Source organism: Platalea leucorodia (genome assembly GCF_965183815.1).
Source record: "Platalea leucorodia genome assembly, chromosome: 16".
Lineage (NCBI taxonomy): Eukaryota > Metazoa > Chordata > Aves > Pelecaniformes > Threskiornithidae > Platalea > Platalea leucorodia.
The window spans coordinates 829,244-853,552 of NC_138838.1; the positions used below are offsets into that span (position 1 = coordinate 829,244).

Consider the following 24,309-nt stretch of genomic DNA (forward strand, 5'->3'; position numbering starts at 1 on the left):
CGTGGTTTCCATCTCCTCCAACACCGCCCGGTGAGCAGCAGTGTTGTGGAAGACGCGGATGGCCCGGTCCCCACAGGAGACCAGGTAGCGGCTGTTGGTGTCAAGAGCCAAGGCTCTTATGGCCTGGGCGTGCACAGCGAGGAAGCGGTCCTCCGCCTCCGCTCCTTGTGTTGTACACGGCAAAGTCCATGCGCCGGGGGCTCCTTGCTGGCATTGGTGGGCACTCATCTGGCAGCACCGAGGGTCTTGGCAAGGCTGGGAAGGCCCCTCCGGCTCCGGGGTGGGCTAGGAGGAGCCGCTGCCATGGCCCATCCTCGCCACTGCCTGTGTTGCCTGCTCGGGGACGCAGGCCGGGTCGCTCAGGATGGAGGTGGAAATGCTTAGCTGCCGGAGGGAGCTCAGGACGGCTGCAGGGAGACGTGGGACACCGTCAGATGCCCCCCCATGCCTTGGGAGCTGGAAGAAGCCCGGGTTAAGCTGTCCCATGGGAGATGGCTCTTCCCATCCCCGCTTCAGCCCCGCCATGGCCCCTGAATGGGATAAGAGCTCCCTCCCAGCAGAAGGGGTGAAGGGAAACCCAGCCTGTGGGGCTGTGAGGAGGGCTGCGCCCGGCCGAGCCAGGACAGGGGCCCTCAGGTTAGAGCAGCAGCAGCCAGCTGAGCTGGATGTTGAAGGAGCACGGAAAAGCCACGAGCCCTCAGCCCCAGGACCTCCCGCGGGTCCTTCCCTCCCGTCTGGCAGGAGCGCCAGCCCCACCGCCCCCAGGACGCCCCCGTCCTTTTCGCCTCTGCTTTTCCATCAGTGCGTGCCCGCAGGCTGGCCTGGCCCCTTCGGGGTGCCATGGACAGGAGCGGGGCCACCTACTCGGCCGAAGCGCTGGGAGGGAGCAGTGCTGATCCAGCCAGGCGAGAGATGTCTGGGTGAGGCTCTCCATGCTGGCCGTGGAGACCATGCCGTTGAAAGACTCAAAGAGGGGCCGGATGATGATACTGAACTGGTGGGAGCAGAGGAGTTAAGGACCAGCCTTGCCAAGGCCGTGGTCTCCCACCTGCCAGGTGTGGGCAGCACCCTCCTACAGGCAGCAGGACAAACCTGCCTGCCTGGCCATGGAGCAGACCTGCTGGGTGCCTTCCCCAGCTCAGCACCGTGCTGGGCACCAGCCCCTGCTGCTGGGGTGACAGGGACATGAGTGTCACCCGAGGCAGGCAGCGGGAGAGCTGCGTAACCCTCGTCACGGCTGGGGCTGCCAGAAATGGTTATTGAGACACAAGACAACTCTTCTGGAGCAGATCAAGGAGCCAGCTAGCGCAATGCCCTCTGAAGTGCCCAGGAGCAGGGCACGACACCAGTGTGTCCAGTGTGCTCCTCTGGTGCTCCCAGCCTGCAGGGACCACCGCTGGGGACTGGGGACTTTGTGCATGTAGTAATCCACAGCAGATACCCGCGCCATGAGCATGTCCTGGAGCCGGTGTTGGCTTTAGTGTACCCAGTGTCCTGTGGAAGGAGCTCCACAGCGCTCCCAGACTCTGCCAGGGGCCACCTCTGCCTTGCCCAGGCTGCCCGCTCTGGAGCGGACTGTGGGCAGCAAGGCCTGCCCATCCCTCTGCCCCTTGGGATTTTGTAAACCTCCCAGTCTCCACAGGCTTGATGGTCCCAGTGTCTAATCCCTCCCTGCTCAGAGAGAAGCAGGCCCAGCCCTTTGACCACCCGTTCCCTGGCCCTTGGTCCCCTCCATCCTCTCCTCCGTGTGGAGCCCAGACTTGTGTCCCAGGCATGGGCACACCTGGGTTTCCAGGGTGTGCCACGGGGCCACCAAGGCCAAGCCATCGTGTCCCCAGCTTTGTTTCTGGACCTTTCGTAATCTCTAGTTGATGGCTGCTGCCTCTCAGAGCCAGCTCCCATGTCACCAGGAGCTCTTCCCCACGTGAGCTCAGCTCCGCCAGTGACTTTCCTTCTCCCCGAGGACTGACCATGTACTCCTACTCCGTTTGTTCCCTTGCAACAGCATCTTCCTCCTAACCACAGCATCTTGGCATGTTCCTACCACGTGCCCTTGTCTGGGAAACATCTCCCCGTGGTCCCCAGAGCCTCTTGAGCCAGAGGGACCCCACGGACCCGGGAGCAGCAGGTGAACCAGAGGACCTGGTGCTTGGTGGAGGGGTCAGAGCAAGCAGCAGACGCTGGCCCCAAAGGATACGATCCAGAACTTCCAGTTCTGCAGCGTGGAGGAGCGGACGTACTCGTCGAACATGCTGCGCATGTGGTCAAAGCGCTGGCGCGTGATGGGCACCCCCGTGGCCGGCAGCTGCTCCTGGCACAGGCTGTGGGGCACGAGCAGCGCCGTGGGTCCCTGTTCAGGAGGCTGGGAGCCGCAGGGGCCGCCCCATCGGGAGAGCCTCTGGCAGGACTCAGCGCTGAGCAGGGGTGGGCAGGCAGTGTCCTCCTCCCAGGGCAGCTGTGGGACACGGCCCCGTGCTCTGGTCCCACACAGCACTGCCTCTTGAGCATTCCCCACCAGCGAAGCAGGCTTTGAGGGGGGACAGAGGGAAATGCAGGTCCTGGGAGGTGCTCAGAAGAGCTGCTGTGTCCTGCTGCCTGCCTGGTGCTGCCGCTTGCCCTGCCTGGCTACTCCGATGCAGGCAGTGGCTCCCTCCCGCCTCCCCCAGCCGTGTCCCCCTTACTTGATGGAGCCATTGAGCTCCTTGATCTGCTCCCGCAGTCGCTGCGCCTCGTCCTGCAGGGCCGCCCGCTCCTGCTGCAGCTTGCAGATGTACTCGGCTGTCTTCTGCAAGGTGGTGGCCTTGCTGACCTGTGCGGCCACAGGGTGAGACGACAAAGGTGGGCAGGGCGTGGGGCACCCGGCACTTCATACAGCGGGGCTAGCAGCGCGAGGTGCCACGTTCCCTGCTACCGAGCCTCAGCAGCTTCTGCCGTAGGCTCCAGAGCCCAGACCACCCGGGCACAACTGCACCACGTGAGTCTCCGTGTGCCCGGTGTGGGCTTGCGGTCTCCTGCCCCATGGGCTGGGGTGCAGGGCAGGAGCCCCATGCACGGGGGCAGACCAGGGACACAGCATCCCCGGGTGACACGCCGTGTCCCTGTGTACCCAGGGCCAGTCCACACAGCGCTGGGCGCTCACCTTGATGCTGGGCTGGGCGCTCAGCGTGCTCACCAGGCTGTGCAGCGTGTCGAAGCCCAGCTTGATGTTGAAGCGTCTCTTCTGCTCGGCGGAGATGTGCGTGATGCGGCGGCTCTCCATCTGCGGGCAAGCGCTGTCAGGCACCTCCTGGCTGTGGGGACAGCCCTGGGCCACCTGCCCCATCGGGGACGGGCTGGCCCAGAGCTCGCAGCAAAGGTAGGGGGGGAGTTTGGGGGGCAGCAGGAAAGGGGGGGTGCCTACGGAGATGGTGCCCCCATAGCGAAGGCAGCGCTCGCTCCTGCCGTACCTTGCTGGACTCAGGCCTGCCCTGACGGGACACGGGATGGTGCAGGGAGATGCCAGCACCCAGCCTGACTGCGGGTCCTGGGGAAGCCTGGCCAGGCTTGGGCCAGTCGCTGCCTGGAAAAGGAAAGGTGATGCTGTGGGGAGAGGGGGAGCAGCCCCTCGTGATGGGCTGGTACCAGGGTCCCGTGCTGGGACGGGCAGAGAGGAGCAGCCCGCAGCGCTACCCCGGCCCCTGGGCAGCCACCCCGCTCGGCTGACGGGGATGCTCCGGTCCAGCATCCGACCACATCTTGTCCCTTTGTCTTATCCCAAATCCCACTCTTTTTACCACTGCTCATAAATGGGAACATGTGGGACGTGACATTTTAAATTCCTGGTATTTCTCGGGGTGGAAATCACCAGGAGAGAGTCCCAACAGCAGGAAGGCTGCGGTCTGCAGCGCCAAACTGAAACTGGAAACGACACCAGAGCCTGGTTTCCAGTCGCTGCTCTGGTTTCTGTGGGTGAAAGCAGGGTTCTTCCCACTTGAAAACCAGGCTCCGGGTTTTCAAAACCACAGTCTGACATTTTGCTCCTCTTTGTCTTTTCCCGTTTCTGCTTTTGCCCCTGTAGAAGGAGGCAGGTGAAGGGGCTGTGCCCTCTCCCGCAGAAAGAAATCATCCGTGCTCATCTGGGCACATGTGAACAGCTGGGACTGGAGCCGAAATGAAACATTCCCACAATGTTTGGTCCAAGGGCCCTGCAGGAGACGCAGTGTCCCGTGGAGCTCCTTGGGGTGCCCCAGACTCACCGCAAGCTGATGTGGGGGACAGCCGCTCTGCCTTGGGGACCAGCAGTGGGCCTGGCTGGGTGCCCGGCACCAGCACCGGCACCGGCACCGGCACCGGCACTGCTTGGGAAGGGCTGGAGCCAGGAGCCAGTCCTGGGCTCAGCTGGGCCATACTGGAGAGGAAGGCGGCAGGGACATCGGGGACAGCGCTCTGCTGCTGGGAGAAGGCAGAGGGAAGTGGGAGGTCGGGGGGCCAGCGCCCAACGCACGCCGGGGACCAGACCTTCCCTTTTGGCTGGTCGGTGCCCGGGCGCTGACAGCTGAATGCCCACGAGGGGACTGGAGAGGCGGACGTGCAGCCCCATCCCCACGGGGCATCCCACTGTCCTGGTTTTGGCTGGGATAGCGTTGATTTTTCTTCCTAGTAGCTGGTGTAGTGCTGTCTTTTGGATTTAGGATGAGAATAATGTTGATAACACCCTGATGTTTGAGTTGTTGCTCAGCAGTGCTTACACCAGTCAAGGACGTTTCAGCTTCCCCTGCTCTGCCCGGTGCACAAGAAGCTGGGAGGGGGCACAGCCAGGACAGCTGACCCAGACTGGCCACAGGGCTATTCCATACCCTATGGCGTCATGCCCAGTACATAAACTGGGGGGACTTGGCTGGGGGGCAGCAATCGCTGCTCGGGGACCGGCTGGGCATCGGTCGGCGGGTGGTGAGCAATTGCGTAGTGTATTACTTGCTTTGTATATTATTATTGTATTATATTATTCTTATTATTACTACTACTACTATTACTATTAATTACTACTACTACTACTACCACCACTACTACTATTACTACTATTCTATTTCATTTTCCTTCAATTATTAAACTGTTCTTGTCTCAGCCCACGAGCCTTCTGACTTTCACCCTTCCCATTCTCTCCCCCATCCCACTGGGGTGGGGGGAGCGAGCGAGTGGCTGGCGGGTGCTTAGCTGCTGGCTGGGGTTAAACCCACCATCCACAGGGGCAGCCCCAGCCCCATCGCCCCAGGGCAGCATCGCCAGGAAAGGGGCCCTGCAAGTGGGGTGTTTCCCACTTCTGCCCTGTTTCTTTTACGGGAGAAAATACTGAGGTGAGTCCCGCCACCCCATCCACATGCCCCGTGCCTGTCCAGTCCCATATTGCAAGGGGTGACCCCACAGAGCCCCATCTCCCAACCTGCCCCATCTCTACCCCTGCCCCAGCAACCAGAAGGCATTTCCTGACCCGGGGGGACTATTCCCAACCTGGGGGGAAGGCGAGTGCTTACCGGGGAGACAGGGGTCGCGGGCACGAGTCCTGTGCCCATCAGGCGTGGGGCATCCATGGTCGGCTCCTGCTTGGCTGCAAGAGGGCAGGGAGCAGAAGGGTGCTGCTGCGTGAGGGGGTCAGGGCTCGGGTGACCTTTCCTGAAGCAGCCCCTGGAGAGAGGTGCCTTTGCTCCATGCAGTGGGGATGTCCTTGGGAGCACTGGTGGAGGCAGAGACCCCCAGCCCCTCCCCAGCCCAGCATGGGGCTGGACACAACTTCTGTGGGACCTGTCCCATCGCATGGGTCAGGTCGGACACTGGTGACTCCTCAGCCCATCCATGGAGGGCTGTAGAGACCAGGCTGGGGACACAGGGACCTTGCAGCAGTGCCCGTGGCCAAGCCCTGGGGCCACCTGGGCCCCATCTCCTTCCTGAGGCTGCTGGAGCTGGAGGGGGCTCCCCCGGGCGCAGCTTCACTTCTGGGTTTGGTGCTGCTCTGCGATGGGGACAGCCACACGCCCTGCCCAGCATCCCCAGTGTCCCAACGCTGGGGAGAAAGAGGAGTCCCCACTCTGATCCCCCCCATATCATCCCTCCCCACCCCCGGCTCGCCCCTGCGTGCCCCTGCAGCCCACCAGCCCTGTTACCTGCGGTCAGCAGCTGGCTCAGGCAGGGGTTGGGCACAGCCAGGTGGGATGGCGCTGGGGGTCCCGGCAGCCTCTTCGACTTGGTGCCGCTGGGCTTTGCCTTCAGCCGCCCACCCCCACCCTGGGGCAGCCCCTTGGGGGGGGCAAACCGGGGGTCGCCCAGCAGGACAGGGGGCAGGAGCTGGGGGGCGGCCGGGGCAGGGTACCCTGGGGGCACCATGCCCGTGGCATAGCCCAGACCCGGGGCATGGGGGGCGAAGCAGGGCGCTGAGAGAGGGGAGGCAGGGTGGGCAAGGAGTGAGGGGCCAGGCGAGCTGGCATAGGGGAACTTGGACCGGGGGGCTGAGGCAGGGGAGAACGGGGGGTCCGGGCCCAGCAGCGGTGCCCCGGGGGATGGGATGGGGGGGGGCTCCAGGCCAAGGCACTTGCCGGGGAGGCCATACTGCAGCAGGGGCTTGTGTCGGAGCTGGGGGCTGAGGCTGCCGGGCGCTGTGGCGGGGGGCTCAGCGGGCAGGGGGGCTGAGGGGAGCTCAGGGCCCAGGAAGCCGCCGTGGAGGCTGAGCTGGGAGGCACCACTGGGCTGCGGGAGACACGGGAGGGTCAAGGGGGGTGGCTGGGGCACCGGCAGCTGCGGGACGCAGGCTGGGGTCCCGCTCACCTGGAGGAGGGTGCCGGGTGGGAGAGGGGCCTCAGGGCTGGCAGGCAGCCCCCGCGCAGCCATCAGGGACCCCCCGCCACCGAACAGGGGCTCGGCCATGGGCACAAAGCAGGGCGGCTCCTGGTAGCCTGGTTGCATCTGCGATGGCGGTGGCCGGTGGCCAGTGAAGATATCTGCAGGGCCAAGTGGAGACAGAGTGACGGGCATGAGGGGACCTTCCCAGAGAGGGGGTGACAAGCCCCGGGGCACGTGAGGGGTAGCTGTACCCCATTACTGGCACTGGTGGGGACTTGCCAGTCCCACCATCACCTTGTGGGGCCAGGGCAGCTCCCAGCTCTGCCGGTGGATTTGGCACTCAGGTTGTGAAATGCTGGAGTATGGGGGGAAGAGGCAGCTCACGCGCCCAGGGCCAGCCTTGTCACACGCATGGGGACAGGAAAACCCGCCCAGGGGTGCCACCCAAGGGTGGGCACCCCATCCCCATCCCCAACACCCATCTGGGCGCCACGTGCTCCAGCGCCAGGGCCGCTCCCCGCGGGGTGAGTGGCTGTACCGCTCCTCCTGAACCAGCCCAGGGCTGGGGCAGGGACCACGACACCCAGGCTACAGGGCAGCCACAGCGGGGGGCTCGGAGGAGCGGGTCCCCAAGCCATGGGGGACGGTCCCCTGGGGTTGTGGCGAATGCTCATTTCCCCGCCCCGGCGCTGCCGTGCATGCAGCCTGCGGCTAACCACATCCCATGGCCTTCCCGAAGCCGAGCCCCGTGACCTTGCCACGACTCCCTCTCGCTTCCTCTCCCCTTCCCACAACCCTGCTCTTTCCGCAGGCCCAGACACCGCGGTGCAAAGGGCTGGGCTGACACTTCGGGCAGCCACCTCCCCTGTGGAACGAGCTCCCCGGGCGCATCAGCCCTACGCACGCCTCGGCTCGGTGCCGGCACTGCCATTGCCTGTGCCAGTGCTGGCTGGGGCATCGCCATCAGGAGAGTTTTCCCTGTACAGGATGAATGTGGGGCAGGGATGGGGCAGCTGGATGCTTCCCCGTAGGATGGAGTAGGAGTGCTGGCGGGGTTTGCGGGCAGCTGATCGACAGCCCCTGGCACAGGCTCTGTGCCTGAGCAGCCACCCCGGGACACAGGCACTCGCATCCCCTCGGAAAGCACCCAGCCATGCTCCCAACGCCTTGGCTGGCCTGAGCATTGCTGCCACCGGGCCCCGTGCTGCTGCTGGCAGAGCCCAGCCGAGCCCACACGCTGGCTCTGCCTGCCCGGCGTGCGCAGCCATGCCACGGGCACCGGCAGGGCTGCAAGGACTCCACGCTCCCTCCAGGCTGTGGCACAGGCTCCAGCGCCTGGAGCACCCTGGCTGGGACATGCAAAGGCCTGAGACCCTTTTGAATCTACACCAGCAGAGCAAATGTGCCAGCAGAGTGGGATGCCGTGGGGCTGAGCATGGTGCCGATTCCGGCAGTGCCATGTGCTGCCAGCCGAGGGTAACACCGGTGTGAGACGGGGCAGTGCTGCTGCCGAGCTGCCCCACTCAGCTCTCAGACTGCCCCTTCCCCCTGCCAAGGACACGGTGAATGCCCGGGGCTGTGGCAGGGCCACCCCTGCCCCTCCATGGGCCAGCACTCGCTGTGGGCCGCGGTGCTGCCAGGCAGGGTCTGAGCCTCCCCAGGGCGCAGCACCCAGTTCCTGCAGCCCCCAGCCCTCCGCTGTGCCCACACCAGGCTGTCCCCTGCCACCAGCACTGAAGCTCTGCGGGTATTTATAGGAATTTCTGGTGCCCAGCTCTGCAGATTCGATTCCTCTTGTGGCTCTCACTGTGCTACAGGGATGGAAGGTGGCTGGCAGCCCCTGGGCACCCTGTCCTCCCTTTCTCCTGCCCCTTCCCCACCCCACGGCTCTTGCCCACACTCATCTCCACTGTTGCATCACCCTGACCTGCTCCCAGGCCACGGAGCATGGCCAGGGCACGTCGCTGCTCAAGGGAGAAGAGCCCGTGCGGTCGGCACACCACACCGTTGGCACCCTGTTCAAACCTGGGGCTGCTTTCCAATGGGATCGAGGCTACAGAGCCCATTCCCAAACTAAGGACCCTCCAGCATTGGCCCCAGGCTCTGCGAGAGCCCTGCCATGCAGCGGGGCGATGCCACCCCATGGGATGGCCAGCCCAGCCCCCAGCTCCCCAGTGCCTGGCGCAGGTCCTACCTGGAGCGCGGTGCCAGCAGGGCACGGGGCCGGGCTGCTCCCTTGCCTCTGCCATCAGGACTTCATCCACCCCACACTGCGCCCCGGCACCCGCCGTGGACACGAGGTGCTTCCTCATTTGGGGATTGGTTTGCGTACACTGACTGACAGGCGCCGAGCTCTGCCACAGCCACCAGACGTGGTGACAGCCCTGTGACCCTGCGCCAACCGTCGCGGTGCCCACCCCGCACACTTGCACCTCAGTGCTCTGCACGAGGCTGCTGGGGGGGTCCCTGCTCCCAAGCCACAAAAAGCCATCGCACACCCTGCTATAAAAGTGGCCTTGGGGACGTGATTGGGTTGGCTGGCACCTGCAGCTCTGGCACCCGACACCCAGCATTCACCCTCCATCACCTCTCCCCACTACCTCCCACGGCCCCGTGGTCACACAACCCTGGCGCTGCCTATCGCAAGGTGTGCACACACCTCTCTGCTCCTACACCTCTGCCCCGCACACCCTCACCGCCCCGCGCACACCCGCGTCCCGCCATCATGCACATCGTCACACACAGTGCTCGCCTGTCGCAGGACTGCAACCTCTCGTCGTCGGGGCGAGCTGCTCCGCGCAGCATCCCAAGAATGCCACGTCTGGGACAGACCTCCCACCCACGAGTCTCTGGGCACCCCGCAGGGTGCTGCCCTGCCCCGGGGCTCACAAGCCTCTCTCCAGCCGTGCTCAGCAGCCCATGCCTAGGCAGACAACAAGCCCTACCTGGGACACCATCCCTGACCCCAGCTGGGCTTGGGACCCGCCCCAGCCCCAGGAGTCCCCCCACGCGGAGCACCTGGGTATGGGCAGAGGAGGAAGGGATGTTTTCCTGCCATGTAGTGGCTTGCAGTAAGACTCATCCCATTCCCAGGCAGCACCCTGGAGCAAAATGCAGGCCTTTTTCCCAGGGAAAAAAAAGACAACTTGGCTGCTCATAGAAATATCTTGGTTCAGCTGGGCACCGCTGTGCCCCTTGCCGTCTCCTGCTGAGCATGAGGCTGTGCCACGCCGGTGGCACAGACAGCAGCTGGGCACACAAAGAGAGGTGCTGGGGCTGCTGCTGTGACACCGTTGCGGCGAGGTGCTGCTTGAAAGGGGTTGGTGCAGCTTTCCAGCACTGTCAGGACCTCTCGGGGGAAGGGACACTTGTCAAGTGTCAATTTGACCCATTTGGAGCTGTCCCACCTCCCAGCGACTGATGCCCACGTGGGGCACTTGGGGACAGGAGGCAAAGGGCCAGCAGCGGGGACAGACCCTCTTCCCAGCACGGCTCACCCTGATGGGACTTCTGGAGGGGATGAGCCGAGGAGGAGGGCTGGCAAGAGCTTTCCGACCCCATCCATCCCCAGGGCATCCCGCCGCCTGCCTGGACACATCAGAGTGCCCCAGCCTGCTCCCCGCCAGCATCTGGTCTTGCATCACCCCGCAGCCGTATGGCGCAAGCACCCTTGTTTCCTCCTGCCGAAGGAAGTGGAGACCAGCGGTGGAGCTCGCAGGGTGCTCGCAGATGCACGGAGGGGTCTAGAGATGCTGGTGCTGCCCGAGGCCACCAGCTACCTGAGAGGGCTGCAGCCACCAACCCACACCAGCTCCCACCCTGCAAAGTGTGCCCAGGCCACTGGCTCTGGCACGTTCGAGGGCAGAGCTGGTCACCGGTGCAGCGTGCACCACCGGTGCCTTGCCCTGGCATACGGGGACCCTGCGCTGCACAGCTGGGACCAGGACGTGTCCCGGCTGACTCCACGGCGCTGACAGACACTCACGGCTCAGAGGCTGCATGGCAGCGCTGGTGGCAGCCCCACGGGAGGAGGCTGCCATTGCCCACTTCCCAGCGTTCTCCTCAGCAGCCCTTTGCCCCAGCTGGACACCAGTGCCAGGTTTGTCTCTGGGCCAGTCTGGCTGCTCTCCCTGGGGCTGGAGGGGGAGTGGGGTGAGGAGGGGGACACAGCAGCACAGAGCCTGCTCTCTAGAGCTTTCCTCTTTCTTTTGGGGGGACAATTGTCCTTCCTCTGTCTGCAGCCAAAACGAGGTGGTTTGGCACTCCTGGAAAGACCCTCTGTAGAACTGCCCTCCCACAGCTCCCAGCCAGGCCCTTCCCGACCTGCCGTGGCTCTGCCCCGGGTGCAGGCAGGCATGCCAAGCCCCTGCCCCACAACCTGCCGCAGCCCCCTAGGCCATGCAGGCTGCTTTTTCCATGCTGGTGGATGTCCAGTGCTTTCTGGCTGCCCCAGCAGCTCCTGCTGCTGCCTGGCCAACCCTCTGACCCCCCCATTTTGGGCTGCCATGGGGTGCAGAGTGTGCTGGGCCGTGTGGGATATAGTACCGCAGCCAGGCTGGCTCTTACCTGAGATCTCCATATCATCTAGGCTGGGCTGCAGGGGTGCCAAGTCCGGCTGTATCATGTCAGCATTCCCAACATACGCTGGAAGAGGGCAGAGCTGCAACATCGGGGCCCAGACACTGCACCCCCAAGACCCCCCTTCAGGGCTTCTTCCACCACTGCCCTCACGCCTGCTGGGCTGCCACCCCTCCGTGGCACCCCAGAGTCACCCTGCATCGCTGCACCCTGCCCTGCAGCCGCGCACAGGCGGAGAGATGGGTGCCCACCCTGTGGAGACCCAGGGCCATCCTGTCCCCACCACCCTGCCCACCAGCACCTCTGGGACCTCATCCAGTGCCCAAGAACCCCAGGGGAGGGCTGATCCTTGGCACAGGACCTGCCTGGTGCTGCAGGAGCTCCAGGGACCTGGGCAGGCAGGGACAGCAAAGAGTGGCCATGGGAGGCAGGACCTGCCCGCTGCTTACCCAGGGCTGGCAGCCATGCCCTGGGGTCTGGTGCAAGGTCCTTCATGGGGCTAGTGCTCCCTGGGCGGCTCAGCCCATCCCAACTGGGACAGCCCAGGCTGGTCCATAGGGAGCCACCAGAGGAGGGGATGCTCCCACCCTGCCCAAACAAGAGCTCCATTTGGGCAGGGCAGGAGCATCCCCTCCTCCTGGGGCACCTACCGTCCTCGGGGAGTGCCTGGTGGGTGTTGGGTGTCTGTGTCATGGTGAAGAGGGTGTCAGAGATGTCTGAGAGGAAGGTGTCCAAGTCGAAGTGCTGCCTACCCCCCGGCTCCTCTTCCTCATCCCCAAGCAGCATGGGCACCACGTTGCAGAAGAGCTGGTTGCACCATTTCTCCGTTGGCCTCCAGACATCCTCATCCTGCGTGAGATGGAGCAAGGGAGCCAGGTGGGCACCTCTCATGGGTGGGGTCCATGCCTAGCTCCCCAGCTGCTCTCCCTGGCAGCTTCCATGCTCCCCGCAGCATTTATCACTCCAAGGCTTCACACCTGGCACGTTGGTGCTTCCAGAAGGGTGAATCCAGCATCCCAAGTGCTTGGCATCCCGTCCCATTGGGCTCATCACACCCTGGGGCTTTCATCCACCCTTCTCCCAAGCTGCCCAGCGTGGAGGTCCGCATTGCACCCCCCTTTTCCCCCCTCCCCACCCTTCCCGCACTCACCCGCTTTGGGCTGGAGGGCTCTCCCTCCCGGGTGGACTTTCGGAGCTGGAAGGAGAAGACAGCCTGTGTCACCCCCCAGCCAGGGCAGGCACAGCATGGCGCCGAGCCAGGGGCAGGGCAGAGGGGGACAGTGCTCAGGAGGGGAGTCCCTGGGGGGCTCAGTGTGGCCGCCATGAGTTCACATCTGCCTTTACTCTGCACGGTCCGGGCTGAGCAGCCACCGCAGCAGTGGGACCAGCGGTGTGTGGCGGTGTGAGGCTGCCAGCACCCTGCCTGCCTGTGGCACCCCCAACCTTTATTGGTCCCGAGCGAGCGGCTGGGGAGGAGGCTGAACCACGCTCCACCCCGCGTGGTGGGCGGCCAAGGTCATGGTGCCATCATGCCTGAGAGTGAGCACCCGGAGTGATGCGGAGCCACCTGGCCTGCCTGGCAGCACATGCTGCCAGGGTGAAACATGGCTGCCAGTGGCATGCCAGCAAATCCCAGCCCAGCTGGAGCGCTGTGTGTGAGCCGTGGTCCTGCTTGACCCACCCCACCACGTATGCCGTGGGTGCGCTGCCAAACCCAGCCCCAGAGCGTGCACCGGGCACAGGCAGCCCAGGTTGGGCTGCGGGACCACACCGCAGCACCGTGGGCAGCTGGGGACAGAGTCCCCGCCGAGCTCCCCTCCATCAGCACCACGGGGGCAGCCAGCATCCCCCTCCCACGCTGGCAGGAGCCTGCCACGTCCTGCTGCCGGTCAGCCACGGCTCCATGTTGGGCACGCTGACGTCCCATCCCACCGCCAGCACCGCCATGGGACAGGGAGCAGCACAGGCAGAGTCACTCACCCGCTTCTTGTAGTAAATTCTCCACTTGTGGTACTCCCTCATCACCACCTCGATACGGCGTTTCCAGTAGTTGCCCTCCAGCACGACAGCCTGGGGGGGCAGGACAGGGGTCACGGCTGAGCCCCCCAGCCCCAGCGGCCCACAGCCAGGGCTGGTTTCCTTGTGCCACATCAGAAACACCTTTCCCAGCAAATCTATGAAATACAATGAGCTCTGCCCGCTGCGTGTCCCCAGCTCCCACCTCTGCCACCCCGACCCGCTTCTGGCCCTGAGAGCTGCGAGGGACCATGCCCTACCTCTGGTTTTCGGTGCTCATCGGCCTCCGACCCCTCCAGCGGGGTGATGAAGCCACACACAGGGTTCTTCCTCCGCTCCACATCTGCACAGGGGATAACACAGCTGGCTTTACCCATGGCTCCATCCCTGGGCAGGGGAGGGTGCCCACGCACCTGTACAGCGCAGTGCCAGCCCCAGCCCACTCGACATTGTCCAGCACTCGGCAGAGGGAGCGAGGTCTGGCCCCATACTCACATTGGATGTACCACGCTCTCCAGATAGCGTTGTTGAGACGGATTTTATCCCGGCAAAGCAGCCGCAGGCCCTTGAAATTCTTCCACTTTGGAGACACCAGCTTCCCACTAAAACACCAAGCCAAGGAGAGGCTGAGGGGCACCGTCCCAGAGCCCTCCCAGTTCGGGGTCTCCCGAGGGGGCCGTGCCTGAAGAGATGCCCAGGGCCACCAGCCTGGTGGCAAGTCTGGAGCAGGCGCAGCCATGTGGCTCCGCTGCAGGTTGCTAGTCTGGCACCCGTGGGAGCACCCACAGGAGCACCCTGAGCTCCTGTTCACCCTGACAGCAGCACAGACCTAAACTGGGAGCTTCACAGACCCACACGAGGCTTCTCGACCCTGTGGGATTAAAGCACAGCACACGGAGGAATTAATTCATTGAAGCTCGGACCCCACGTCCGAGGTGGGACCCCGCTGCCCCCGACCAGGACGGCCGCATTCCAGCCCCGGGGCATGGAAAGGGAAGTCTCCCACCCAGGCGAGACGCCTGGACACACATGTTGCCCACATCGCAGCATGTGGGCAGCTATTTCTGACCCTCCTTTTAACACCAGGTGAGGCTTGGAAATGCTCCCTTCAGCTGGGGGCAGGCGCAGGCAGCGGGGTGGGCAGGGGCAGCCATCTGCATGGGTCTGGGGAAGGCAGGACAGCAAACTGGAGGACGTTAAGGACGTTAAGGGATGCTTGCCTGTGCCCCAAGAGGGGCAGAGAGCGGGACCAGCCCTGCCTGCAGCCCAGCGCTGCCCTGGGCTCCTCTCCGCACCCATCCCTGAAAACCTGCGCCCCTCGCCCCGGCCCCCAGCCCGAGCTGGGCTCCCTCCTTCCCATTTCCCAGCTCCCAGAGGCAGCTGTGTTTGTTCTGCAGCTCGTCGTGGTTGCGGCGATGTCCCTAATGGGGCCTGCAGTGCAGGCAGCCTCATTTCACTAATTGTCTTGTTTCCTTCCCACCGAGGGACAGGACCCTCTTGTGTGCACCCGCCGGCGGGGGGCCCCAGGGTCCTGCTGCCCCAGGAGCTCTGCAGGGGAGGCTGGGGTCTCTCTGCCTTACTTTGGGGTCCTTTTCACCGCTCCCTGCGAGGTCGGCGGCTGCCCCGCTCTCCCACCCACCGGGGCACAGCCTCGGGGCGATGCCAGCTGCACGGAGGGGCCCTTTGGGAGCCGGCTGGGGGCTGCACAGCACCCCTCCCTGGGAAGCCCACGTTCCTCCCCAGCCAAGAATTTGTCCCTTAAAGATCTCAGTGCTGTTTTGGATCCCGTTTATCCTTGGCACGTGCAGGGAGGAAGAAAGGTAGAGACTGGGCTGGGTGTAGGGGTGCCATATCCCCCTGTTGCCTTGCACCCCAAGGTGCCATGGGGCCGTGTCCCCGGGGAGGTGCTGGGGATGAGAGCAGTGCCTGGCTAATGCTTTAAGAAGCCACGCACTTGTTCATTCAAGCTTGTGATACCTTGGAGCACCCTCACACAAAGACTCTGGCCGATTCTGCATTAACCTGCCTTGAAATCTGCCTCCCACTGCACGGCACGGCACAGCGTGGCGAGCGGGGCTCCCTCCCTCAGCAGCTGTGCCGGCTCAGCTCGGAGCTCGGCTCGGAGCTCCGTGCAGCCCAGAGGGCAGGTAGCTTGTTGCAGACAGGGTACTGTTCTTGACACTAGAGCCAGGCAGCCTGTACAGGCAGCAGTGCAGGCAGCGAGACCCCCGTGCTGGTCCTACAGGGCTCTGCAGCCGCAGGGAGCGTGCCAGGGTAGAGGGGAGAGGAGAGCGCTGCTGTCCCATCTCGCTGTGGGGGACAAGGACCGGGGACCCCTCCGGCTCCAGAGCCTGATGCAGGGACGTGTCTGGCAGTGGGTTCTCCCACCCACAGGGGTGGACGGGGACGGTCTCCCCAAGGAGACCCAGCCCAACCCACGGCCCCAGGGGCTGGGGAAGGACCCGTGTCCCTGTGGCTCCAGCCTGCAGAGAGTTAAGGACTTGGCTACGCGCTGGCCACTCTGCTATCACCAGGATTTTGAACTTTCCCCAGCGGCACAAGGCAAACAGCACGGTGGTGCCAAGCAGAGGAGCCAATGGAAGGGACGGGTTGCCCAGGCGCACGGCCAGATCCTGCTGGTCAAGGCTACCCAGCCACGCTCCTCACCAGCGCCGCCCGCCCCAACAGCCAGCTTAAAGGAGCAGCCCGAGCCTGCAGACCGCAGCCCCGCAGCCGCAGACGGCACCTCAGCCACGCGCGAGGCTGGTGGGGCCTTTGGGCTTCGCCATTAACTGCCTTCTTTCCTCATTAACGATCCTTTCAGTTTTGGGGCTTATCAGGCTGATCTTTGCTCCCTGGTTTGCCTTGAAAATGGTCCCACCCTTCCCTGAAATTATGTCCCCGGGGAGATGGATGCAAACCCCACGCTGAGCTGCGAGAAAGGTTTGGGATGCCCCAAGGAGGCTGGAGGTCCTGCTGCCCCACGCTGCTGGAGAAATGGGGGCACAGACCCCACTGCCGGCGAAGGGGTCTCTGTGGGACGGGGGGAGGTGGGAGCAAGGCTCAGGCTGGGACCAAACCCGGTGTGGGTCAGCACCGGGTCAGTCACACCTTATTTGCTCTGTGATTCATTTGGCCCGTCCAGAAGTTTAAGGTGCTGCAGCCCCCACTTTCATGGCAAGGTAAGTATTTTGCTCTCTATTGACAGCAAGAGGAGAGGGGAGGAATGATCTGGCGAGATGCAGGGCTGCACAAAGAGAAACGGGCGGCAGCAGGAGCGGAACGGTGAAGCTGAGGGTCCTCTGGCAGGTACGAGCCTGCTCGGCCGTCCCGAGCGCAGCAGGAGCGGGATCCCCCGAGGGGCCGTCAGAGCCCCCCTTGCTCCCGGGGCTGCCGGGACACAGCCGGGCCCTGGACTGGCTGAAAGAGGACGGCCCTTCCTGGAGGTCCTAAAAGCTCACGTTTGATTTCTCACAAATTTTGCTACCAAAGTCACATCTTTTCTTGAACGTTTATGTTTTAAAATCCAGAGTCTGGGAAAGAAAGTTAAAAAACTAACCACAATTTTCCTGAAAAGTGCCCCCCAAGCAAAAAAAACCGACTGTGTTCAAATCCGACTTCAAATCTCTGCTATCTGACTGAGCTTTTTTCTTGCCTGCCTTGCGCTGATGAAAAGGCTGCTTCACCAGCATGGCTGCTCGCCGTGCTCCCTCCTGCGGGAGCGAGCTCTGCCTCAGCAGGCGCGGGTGCTTCTGGGGTAATTCGAGGGCAGCGTTGTAACAAAGGTGTTAACAGGCTGTACGGCCGATTAGATAGGGACCTTGGGAAACAGCAGAGAAAAGGCGTGCAGCTCCCTGCCTCTAATGACAGCGCAACCACACTGCAGCATGGATGGGTTTAGCCTGCGCATGAGCCGGTACCCATCGCCAGACCTGGTATTGCCCGTCGTGTGGATAATTCATAGCAGAAGCTGCCCAACCTGCCACAAAGCCCCAACGGGATCTGCCGAGCCGGGCTGCCATCGGCACCGAGCCCGGCACTCCTGGCCAGCACACCCCGCTTCCTTCCAGCCGGGGCATAGACAGTGCCCCGACCGTCTTGGGTCTGGATGAGACCGAAGCCTCATCAAATGGCGGGGCTGAGCTAGGGCACAGGGCTGCGGGCAAATGCTGGTGAACTGGAGTGAACTGAGGTGAGCAATTTGCCAGGAGGGCAAGGGAAAGTGCAGGCTGATCCCGAGAGGAGGAGATGGGGAGAGGGCAGCTCAGCGTGTGCAGCACCGGGGTCTCTGCCTGGGTGCTTGCTGCCCCACTGCGTGGGTGGTTAAGGCACTGTGAATTAGAGAATCAATTAGAGAGTACAGCAAAGGTATAGCAGCAATTCCAGTTCTTCTAGGAAAGCCTCAGAGGCTGCTATCAGCTTGCCATGAGGATGAATTAGTACCGAATCGGCATGCAAGGGTGGAATCGAAGCCTACCTTGTTTTAAATCATGAGAGGGGCAGAGTTAATACTTCACATCGCTTACCAGTCTGATGTCCCTGCCTGCTAAATCTCCCCTCTCGGTATTTGCAAGGAAGAAGAGAAGGTTAATCTACACCACATTCTGGGAACAGCTACAGGAGGCTTCTCCAAAGCACAAGATAGAGGTGTGCAAGATAAGACCATGGGCATCTGCAGTTTGCAGTTCCCATCTGCACCCAGTTTTTCTCCCTTCAGAAGGATGGTTCCTCAGGTCGGTCACCCAAGGATTCCCTGCAATGGGTGACAGGAAGGTGTGTGAGCCCAGGAGCCCAGCTCCGCAAGGCAGGACACCCGGGAATGACGCTGCGGTGATGGGGAGAAAGCTTGCTCAGCTGGGGAGATTGTGCCAAGGTGGGAAGAGTTCCTGAAGGAGCTCAGCTCCACATGCTCGGCTTTTTGGGGGAACCTGAGGAGGCCACGTGTGCTGCAGGGAGGCCCACCCATGGGAGAAACAGCAGTCTAAGGAAGGGATTCAAGAAACAGCAGGTTGCAGGAGAAAGAGTGGATGAGAATCATTAAGTCTTTGGCAGGAATGCTGCTGGAAAGAGAGTTGTGTCCTGGAAAATGGGTACAAAGGGCCTGGGAACTGCTTCATCCCAACCTCCAGCACCAGGAGGAAGACCTCGGTGGGGGGAGTTGCCTCTCTTTGAAGGATCTGAAGAAACAAGTTACTGCTAGAAGCAAGTCTTGATGTGGCGAGACCATTTCTTTCCCAGTGAGGGGGCAATGCACAGTGCAGCCCATGGGGGATAAAACGTCAGATCCTCGCGGTGATTGCTCAAGCTGAGACAGGACTGCCATAAACGTCTGTGAAGTGCCACGGAGGAATGCTGGTGAGGGGAGGAATTACAGCTACCTAAATGACTGTCCAGCTACAGCCTTTGAAAAACAAGTGTTTAGAGATAATTTAGTGTATTGGCCTTTGAAATGGTGTGCGCCAGGCCTCGGACAGCAAGGAATGGGTGGCTCAGCTCAGCCAGCAGGTCAAAAGAAGGGATAGTTCCCCTCAGCTCAGCACTGGTAAGGCCAAGTCTGGATATTGTGTCCAGATTGGTCCCACCGATAAAAGAGAGAGGTTCACAAAGCAGAGCGATTCTGGATGTTAGATGGTTGGGGACTAATGTACATGACAGAAGAGGAGGGTGAGTGATGAGTTTGTTCAGCCTGAAGAAGAGAAGGTGCAGAGAGGATCTACTTACTGTCTTCAACCACCCAAAGGAGGCTATAGAGGAGATGGAGCCAGACGCTTCTCAGACATGCACCAAGAAAGGACAAGAGGCAAGGGACACAAGCTGAAATGAGGGAAACTCCAATTAGACCCATGGACAGCACTCTTCCCTGTGAGAGTGGTGCAGTCCTGGGACAGGGTGGACAGGCGGTGGGCTCACCATCGGTCTCCATCCATGAGAGTGATGGCCCTGAGCAACCTGATCTGGCTTTGGAGTTAGCCCTGCCCTGCACAGGGGCTGGACTATGAACTCCAGAGGTGCCTCCCAGCTGATACCTTTCTGTGGTTTCTGCTTTGTTAGGGAGTTAGTCTACAACATCACCGTGGATGCACTCCTGACGACTGGAGGACATTTGGCTGGCCATGCCAACCGAGGCTGTGCTGCACCAGCACCCCTTCTGAGGAACCTGGCTGGGAGGGAAGGTGGGAAATGGCAGATGATGCAGAGAAGTATCAAATCAGATAAGACTAAAAGTAGAGGTGCGCCAAGTATCTTTAAACTCCATTTTCCCCCTCTGATACCTTCCTCCATCCACTGCTTACAAGTCAAAAATGTATTGGCAAAGCTGCCATAGGGAGAAAAGAAATGGCTGAAGAGCAGCTAGCCAGCAGAGCGGTCAGCTCTAGAGCCAGAGTCCAGTCCCACCTGCGGAGAGGCATATCCAGCACTGCATCGCAGGTCCAGGTTCACCTGAACCTGATCCCTGATCAATGCTTGTCATCCTGTTTTTAGGGTGCTGGCAAGCTGCAGAGCATGACAGGTGGAGGGGGAGAGCATCTAAGGATGGAAGGAACTCCAAGAGAGAAGAACCAAGCATGAAGTTCAGAGAACATCCAATGTCTACGTTTCCCTGGTTGGGTCCCATGACCTGCAGCTACCCTGGCTCCACGGCAGACCAAGAATTGCTCCCACAGGTGCTGAGCAAGACCTAGTCTTCCACCAAGGCAGCCAGGAGACATCTCTAGTGCTCTGGGCTCTGGGGTGGCTATCAGAGGTGGCACTAATGCTTTGTAGCTGATGTGGATCCTCCTCACTGAGGGCTACTGTCCAGCTGCAGTTACAGTTTGCCATCGTGCTGGGCTTGGGGCTGGTGTGTGCATTGTCATGCTCAGTGCAGGAGGGAAACAAGGCCCTGAAAGAGTCCAAGGGGTAGAGAGATCTGGACACTAGTAGAGCAAGTCACCCTGATGCTATGCTTGAGAGAACTCAAAGCCTTGGGGCCTTGGCAAAAGAGGGGACCCGCCTCCAATAATGTGGACCAAGGCGCTAAGAGACACGGTTCAGGCTCTCCTGTTGTCACCGAGGAGCTGTGGGGTGAGCAGGTCCCTAGCATACTGAGCTTCGGTGATTTGTGTGGTTGGGGGAACAATGCAGGCACCCATCTGATTTTGCAGGAGAGAAGTGGGGAAGCTTTCAGGAGGCCCTGGACAAAGCCCCGTGCAGCCATACAGCCCTGAGTGCCGCTGCATGTCCTGGAATAACCTTGGGACATGTAGGCAGAGTCAAGGACGGGAATGCAGGACTCCTGCTCTGGGCTGGATTGCCAAAGACTGAGCATTGGCTGCCCACAGGGTTATTGCTGCTCTACAGAGTGTGCAGGACCTGGCCCTGAGGGTGCTACAGCCGGGTGCAGTGACTACAGATCTCATGGGATGATGGAGGAGGGTTAAGCTACACATGAAGAGAGGAGGAACTTCTCATCGGGCTCCATGGCCAACAACCCAACACCAGCTCTTTCTCCCTGAAACCTCCCAGGATGGCAGTTTTTGAGCAGATTGCACATCACAACCCAACAGACAAGAATACGAGGACGCTATCAGTTGGCAAGTAGCAGCAGGTTCCCGGAGGGTCAGTGGGGCTCAGCCAGTCTCAAGCCTTCAAAGATCTGAGGGGGGGGGGTGTTCCGTGAGATGCATGCCAGCACGAGGGATGTCGTACTCACCTGTACTCCAGGCTCATGCACTCAAAGAGCCGGGTGAGGGTCGGGTCGATGCTCCGGGGATCAGCCGGTTCGGGCTCGGTGTGGTGGTGGCGCCGGCGGGGCAGTGAGTCACTGTGCGGGGATGACACCATGAAGTGGCCACTGTGGATGACCTGGGAGGGGTTCTGCGTGCTGGCACCTGGTCCTGTGCCACCCGTAGCCGCGTCCTCGGAGTCGGAGTCAGAGTCAGAGACAGGACATGGCCCAACCGGGGGCTCCGGGAAGGGTCCCGGGAGCCTCACCTGAGCTCCTGCCATCACCTGGCACCGGCTGGGGAGCCTTTATCAGCCTGCCCCAGTGCTGTGGTCCACGTCCTGGTTGTGCTGGAGCCCTACGGGTGCTGCGTTGGCATTGAGCAGATGCTGTTGGGCTCCTCAGGACAGGACACCCACACAACACCTCCTCCTCAGCACCGCTTGCGCCACTCCAGACCACGCCGTCTCCTCCACGCGCCGAGGTTCAGCTTTCGGTTTGCCGCGGCAGCTCGCCGTCAGTCCTATTTATAGCGGTGGCAGCTGATCCCGCCCATGGTGCACCGTCAGCCAGGCCACGGCACCCTGCCACCGGCCACTGGCCACCATCCTGCTCTTGCAATGCGCCTGGCGGCCCTGGCTTTTATTTCCCCTGCAAACCCGGGGAGGAGCGGCTGCGGGTCCCCTGTCCCCCCTCACCCACGGCCATGGGTTGGCTGGCAGTCGGCTCTGTTTACCCAGGGTTAATCGCTGCTCCCAGCGCGCCGGCGGGGAGAGGAGCGGGTGGTATTTACCTAGTGCCTCTGCCCTAATGTATCTCCCTGCACTTCCAAGGGAACAAATACAGATTAAGGGACACAAACAGGTAAAATTATAGCAACGGGCACCCAGCTCAGCACAAAGCACGCCGAGTCACTGAGCCGTGTGCCAAGCTGAGAAACAGCCCAGGCAAAAGCCTGCTCCAAGGTGTGACCCAGCAGGAGGGGGGATGCAAACGCCAAATGCAAGAGAAGACAACGATGAGCTCAGGTGCGGTGGGATTTACACACCTTGTAGTCACGCAATCTTCAAGATGGGTTACCTTCTCCTCCGAGGTGCCCTGAGAGAGGCAGGCAGGCAGGGCTCGCCGCGCCAGCCCCCTCCCCTGCTCCATCCCAGCTGATTTTTGATAAATACTGAGAGCTCTTGCCAGGGCTCAGCACGTGCCATGCCAGCCAGACCTGTGTCCCAAGCATCTCCTCACTGACCTGAGCCTCAGGGGGATGAAGTGAATATAATTTCAGGCTTAAATCACTTATTTTCTCTCTAGTTTCTGGCAACTTCTTCTCCAGCTCCACAGCCTGGCACAAGCACACGCGCCTGGAGAGCACCCAGGCACAGCTTTTAGGCACCTCTCATGGGATGAACGGTGGCGTAAAGCTAACATAGATGGCTGCAGGCATCTGAACTTCAATCCGGCTTGCAGGTGGAGCAGAGCACCCTCCATACCACACAGGTGGGTCCTGTTAGTGCTCCGGAGGAGTGAGCAGCCATCCAGGGTATTTTTCAGAGCTGGAAGAAGAAGATGCACAAATAGCTGTTTCGGATAGTTTTCACACTGATCGGTGCAAACCTCACTTAGGAACCATTTCGTCATTTTTCAGCCAGATTTGCATTGCGCCGTAGCTCTCTTTTCCCCTTCTGTGATTCATGACAACCATGTCAGCCTGTCCGAAGCTGCCTGTCAAGATGCTGAAGAGAGAAGTACTTTTAAAAGTACTGTCTGCAGACATTTTAAAGCAATAATGGGCATGTGGGTGTCCTGGGAATCTAAGAATTTGGCAACCCACAAGGGAAACAAAGATATCGGAGATATGCAGGCTTTCTGGGCCGTGCTGCACAAAAGGGACTTTCCAGGTTTTTGCCCAGGATCATTTGCCATCTGTTGACCAGCTGCAGGCAGACTTTGGTCCTCTAGGACAACATATGTCTGAGGGAAGTGGAGGAAAAACATCAGTGAGGCTTTTAGGGACATCATAACTCCCTCATCCCTGGTCCAGCAGCTCTTGTGCTGCCGAGGAGGGAAATCTCATAGGCAAAGGGCTCCCAGCCTGGGGAAGGGGGTGACGGATCCCACAGAGGAACCTTCCCCAGCAGACCGTGGACCAGAGCAGGGGTCCCACACAGGAACAGGCTGCAGCGCTGAGGGATTTTGTAACTGGCTGTTTGGATCCTAAAACGTGCAATGCCAGGTACAGCCATATGGATGCAACACAGTCTCAGAGAGAGCGCGGCAAGGGAGTTGTGGTCCTGAGTGCAACGCGAGGCGGATGTCCCAAAGGTGTCCCAAAATGCGCACTGTCACATGGGAGGTTAGAGATCAGGGTCCCCAGAGCAATTCTCCAAAATGATCCCAACACCATGCACAGAGGCAGAGAGAAACAGCCTCTGTGTCCGGGAGGAGAACAGTGTCGGGACAGAGAGGTCAGATTTATTAGTAGCTGAAGACACTGGGAGTCGATGGGATCTGCACAAGCACAGAAATCTCCATTTGACCCAGACAGAGCCGGGACGCCAGCATGTGCAGTCACACCAGTGATGGATGGGGATGGCTTGGACCCAAACCTGAAGCGTATTCAACAGATGTAGAGGAGCACACAGCTCCTAGCTTGGTCCCTCAAGATGGGGATCCTTTGAAGTCCTAAAAATTCAAAATCCTAAAAAAAAAAAAAAGAACTAGGACTGAAACTGCTAGCATTGCTACCAGGAATAAGGTAGAGAGGAGAAATATATTGTGAAAGCTTTATTATCAACCAAGCGGCAAAGCTGGTGGCCTGAATATGTCATGTTCAGGGAGACCAGAGAAACTGTATGGGTAGAAACAGTGGGAAGCATCCACTGAGAGCTTGTTAAAAGGAGGTTAAAAGGAGCAGGCAAGAGGCTAAAATGTAGGGAGGGCATTTACAGACACTGTGGTGAAGGTTTGGAATAAATATAATCAACTTAACCACAGACAGATACTGAGGGGCTCAAAAGAGCCAGCAGGGACACCAAACAGAGGAGAGGAGACTATTGGGTGCCATTCAGAAGGTGAAAATCACTTTCAAAGAACAAGAAAAATAGAAAGCATTATGAATTTCAGCAAGCGCAATGTAAAACCACAAAAGGTAGGCCAAAAATAATTTTACAGAGCAATTTGAGAAAGACAAAAACTAATATTAA

The 24,309-nt window shown here is 61.0% G+C and overlaps 1 protein-coding gene across 1 annotated transcript; it reads right to left on the reverse strand.

Moving 5' to 3' along the window:
• Positions 1-285: 285 nt before the first annotated feature.
• MLXIPL (MLX interacting protein like) lies at positions 286-21,393 on the reverse strand (the record flags this gene model as incomplete). The annotated part of the gene is made up of 16 exons (XM_082328636.1): positions 286-407; positions 865-994; positions 2,198-2,321; positions 2,682-2,809; positions 3,140-3,259; positions 3,447-3,559; positions 4,236-4,428; positions 5,511-5,584; positions 6,138-6,968; positions 11,377-11,454; positions 12,039-12,237; positions 12,539-12,583; positions 13,369-13,458; positions 13,665-13,747; positions 13,900-14,006; positions 21,098-21,393. The coding sequence occupies 16 exons, from the start codon at positions 21,391-21,393 to the stop codon at positions 286-288; spliced, it is 2,733 nt and encodes a 910-aa protein (XP_082184762.1).
• Between the last annotated feature and the right edge of the window lie 2,916 nt (positions 21,394-24,309).